At 37.4% G+C, this 3,989-nt stretch overlaps 1 protein-coding gene across 1 annotated transcript; it reads left to right on the top strand.

Moving 5' to 3' along the window:
* The first annotated feature begins 894 nt into the window (after positions 1-894).
* LOC111442425 (putative receptor protein kinase ZmPK1) lies at positions 895-3,711 on the top strand. Its single transcript, XM_023079841.1, has one exon. The coding sequence runs from the start codon at positions 1,213-1,215 to the stop codon at positions 3,634-3,636; it is 2,424 nt and encodes an 807-aa protein (XP_022935609.1). The 5' UTR covers positions 895-1,212; the 3' UTR covers positions 3,637-3,711.
* Positions 3,712-3,989: the final 278 nt, after the last annotated feature.

The following is a 3,989-nucleotide window of genomic DNA, read 5'->3' on the forward strand; positions in this document are numbered from 1 at the left end:
GAAACTTCAATTTCAACACTTCTTTTGTCTAAATTACTAAAATATTTATGAACTTTTCAGTTTGTTTCGTCTTGGGATTTTTTTCCCAGTAATTATTTATAATATCTGTCTACTAGTTAATTATTAAATTAACAATTTTTAAATATTTGTGTGACTCATAATTGGAGTACTTTTTTTATGAAATAAGATAAAGATGATATTAGACTAATTACATAACTCGTCATTTAATTAAATACGATGCAATACACATAAAAATATTAAAATATTATTTTAGTTCCTATAATTTTGTTTTTCAGTTTAAAAAAAATCTTAATTTTAGATCTCAAAATTTGTTAAATATTAATGATAGTTGTCAGCAAGAAATAAATATAATCTTATGATTTATTAAAGAAACGTTGATAATGACTATTTAAAAAAAATTAATAATAAAAGGGCTGCACGAACTAATTTTTAAAATTCATTGAACTCACAAAGACTAAAATTAGGCAAGTAAAAGACAAAAATAAAACGAAATTAAATATTTATTTTGACGTATTATTTAATAAAGATACTTTTTGAATCCTAGTCAAATTAAAAAAAAATGGAAAATATTTTTTTTCAAAAAAAAGAATATATTGTTTTAGCGTTCAAAATTATGATTAAAATTTTCATATTTTTTTTAAGCCGCCACGTTTCTAAAAAAAAAATATGTTTACATATTTAAAAACTCTTGGCCTAATAATCTCATTTATGTACCAACAGATGTTCTTACTATAATAATAATAACATATCCATCAAGTGGCTCAAGTTGATCATCAAGTTGGAGAAAAAATAATAATTTTTCTCTGACAAGTTGAACCGATTTTCAAGTTCAATCTTTCACACCAAAAATTTCATCTTTGAAGGAGACAAATCATTAATAGTATTTTGCAAACAGAAAACTAAAAATCCCCCAAACTTATTCAGTACAAGGGATTGAAATCTGACAAAACCTGATGAAGGGGCAAGTTCTTCTGTAAGATGATGTTCCAAACATAATTACTCAGGCTCGCCAGCCATGTCTGACGTTGTACCTTAAATTATTATTGGTTTTAACTTTTGGCGATTCATGGCGGCCAATGGCGTTGACCCCAACATGGCCAACCTCCCACTCTTGGAACAACATATCTCTGCTAAATCTTCCCTCAATACAACAAATCCCCTCTCCCAAATTAGCTTCTCAAAGCGACCACAATGTTTGTTTCTTTTCTGTGGGTTTCTTCGGTACTTCTTGCATCTTCCAGCGCTTGGGCGGCGGCGCCGGTCGGGTTGCAGAGTCTGACTCCCGGACACTCCATAGCCGTTGAGGACGAGAGTCAGTTCTTAATTTCCCCAAATGGAACATTTTCATCTGGGTTTTATCGCGTGGGTAACAATTCTTATTGCTTTTCAATATGGTACACAAATAGCTTCGACAAAACTGTGGTATGGATGGCCAACAGAGACAAACCGGTTAACGGAGAGAAATCCAGACTGACCCTCAACGTCAATTCCAATTTGGTTCTCACCGATGCAGACGGCACCGTGGTTTGGTCCAGCGACACTGTTTCTGGTGGCAATATTCAACTCCGACTTCTCGAAACTGGAAATCTCGTAGTGATGAATCAATCTCAGAGTTTCATTTGGCAGAGCTTTGATTTCCCCACCGACACTCTGCTTCCAGAGCAGCGGTTTCTGAAGACATCAACTTTAATTTCAATGCAAAATCGAGGTATATATTTATCAGGCTTTTACTACTTCAAATTCAACGACTACAATATCTTGAATCTCTTATACAACACCCCTTCACTTTCCGGTATTTATTGGCCTGATACCATGGTCACGGTTTTCGTGAATGGTCGATCTCCGTATAACAGCTCTAGAATTGCAATTTTAAACAAAAAGGGAGGCTTTGAATCGAGTGACAATTTCAAATTCAACGCCACCGATTATGGGTTGGGTCCCAAGAGGAGATTGACGGTTGATTTTGATGGGGTTTTGAGATTGTATAGCCTCGATGAATCAACAGGCAACTGGACCATCTCCTGGCTTCCTTCCGGTGCGCGTATAGATGCTTGTATGGTTCATGGGTTATGTGGGGACTACGGTATTTGCGAATATAACCCATTACCGGCTTGTTCCTGTCCTCCCGGTTTCACTAGAAATGATCCTTCGGATTGGACCAAAGGGTGCAGACCCCTTTTGAATTTGACTTGCGACTCCACTAATTCTTCCAAAGAAATGGATTTCATTGCCCTTCCTAATACCGATTACTTTGGGCACGATTGGGCTTATAGGCAAGAAATCTCCCTCGAAACGTGTAGGGATTTGTGCCTTAGTAGCTGCGAGTGCACTGGATTTGGATATGCACTCGATGGCACGGGACAATGTTATCCCAAAAGCGCTCTTCGTAATGGGTATCGAAAGCCGGATACAATTGTGCTAATGTTTATTAAGACCAGGAAAGGCGAGGCGTCACTGAGGCAGCAAATTTCGACGAGTGATTTGGATTGCTCGGGCTCACAGACTGTTTTGGGAGCAGATCACTTGTATGCAGAGGACAAGAATAAGTTTCGTTATATAGGGTTGTTACTTGGAGTGGTGGTTACCGTTGGGATTAGTGAGCTCGTTTTTGTTGGATTCGGGTGGTGGAATGTGTTCCGGAAGCGGGTAAATGAGGAATTGGTTAACATGGGTTACATTGTATTGGCCATGGGGTTCAAGAGATTCTCGTATGCTGAATTAAAGAGAGCCACCAAGAACTTCAAGCAAGAGATTGGGAAAGGAGGGTTTGGAACGGTTTACAAAGGTGAGTTGGATGATGGAAGGGTTGTGGCGGTGAAGAGACTGGAAGGCGTTTTACAAGGCGATGCAGAGTTTTGGGCAGAAGTGAGCATCATTGGAAAGATCAACCATAAGAATTTGGTGAAATTGTGGGGTTTTTGCGCTGAGAAACAGCATAAGATGTTGGTTTATGAGTATGTGCAAAATGGGTCTTTGGACAAACATCTATTCTCGGATTCATCCCAAGTGTTGGGATTGGAGCAGCGATACGAGATTGCTGTTGGAACAGCGAAGGGGTTGTCATATTTGCATGAAGAATGTCTTGAGTGGGTTCTTCACTGCGACGTGAAGCCTCAAAACATACTTCTCGACGAAGCTTTGGAGTCGAAAGTTGCTGATTTCGGAATGTCGAAGCTGTTTGGAGAGATCAATGAGAGTGGATTCTCGAAGGTGAGAGGGACGAGGGGTTATTTAGCTCCGGAGTGGATGATGAACCTGAAAATTGATGCGAAAGCAGACGTTTACAGCTACGGGATTGTTGTGTTGGAGCTGGTGAGTGGAAAAAACGCATATGGGTTTCAATCGTCCAGCGTTGGCAACGATGGTGGAAGCAGCACAGATTTGGTGAAATGGATAATGAAAGTTGCAGAGAAAGGTGAGGTGGAGAAGGTGATGGATCCAAGGTTGAAGGTGGAAGACAAGCAAAGCAAGAAGAAGATAGAAATACTGTTGAAAGTGGCTGTGCTGTGTGTGAAGGAAGATCGAAACCAGAGGCCTGCAATGAGCAGAGTTGTAGAACTCCTTACTGGCTACGAGGAACCAAGCCCAGATCTTTTTGATCCAAAATTTTATTAATTACCTTGTTTTTATCAACCTTAAAATTGTGAAGAAAATAATAATTTAATTTTCTTTTACTAATATTCTATTTTAGTAGTGAGATAAAATTAGTTTGTGATTAAGTAGTGAGAGAAAATTGTAAAAATATTTAAAGGCAAATGTAGAATTTATATATCGTTATTTTTTAAAATTTAAAACAAAAGAAAATTTTCGGAATTATAGATGAAGACGAATAAGAAAAATATTCGAAATCATAGATGAAGACGAATAAGAAAAATAAATGGACAGAGGATAGGATGGAAGCTAGATTTTTAAGCATCATTAATTGTGACATAAAGTTTTTTTTTTTTTTTTTTTTTTTTTTTTAAAAA

This window comes from Cucurbita moschata, unplaced genomic scaffold, assembly GCF_002738365.1.
Source record: "Cucurbita moschata cultivar Rifu unplaced genomic scaffold, Cmos_1.0 Cmo_Scf00004, whole genome shotgun sequence".
Taxonomy (NCBI): domain Eukaryota; kingdom Viridiplantae; phylum Streptophyta; class Magnoliopsida; order Cucurbitales; family Cucurbitaceae; genus Cucurbita; species Cucurbita moschata.

Coding starts and splice junctions, on each gene's coding strand:
- LOC111442425 (XM_023079841.1), top strand. CDS start 1,213: ATGTTTGTTTCTTTTCTGTGGGTTTCTTCGGTACTTCTTGCATCTTCC.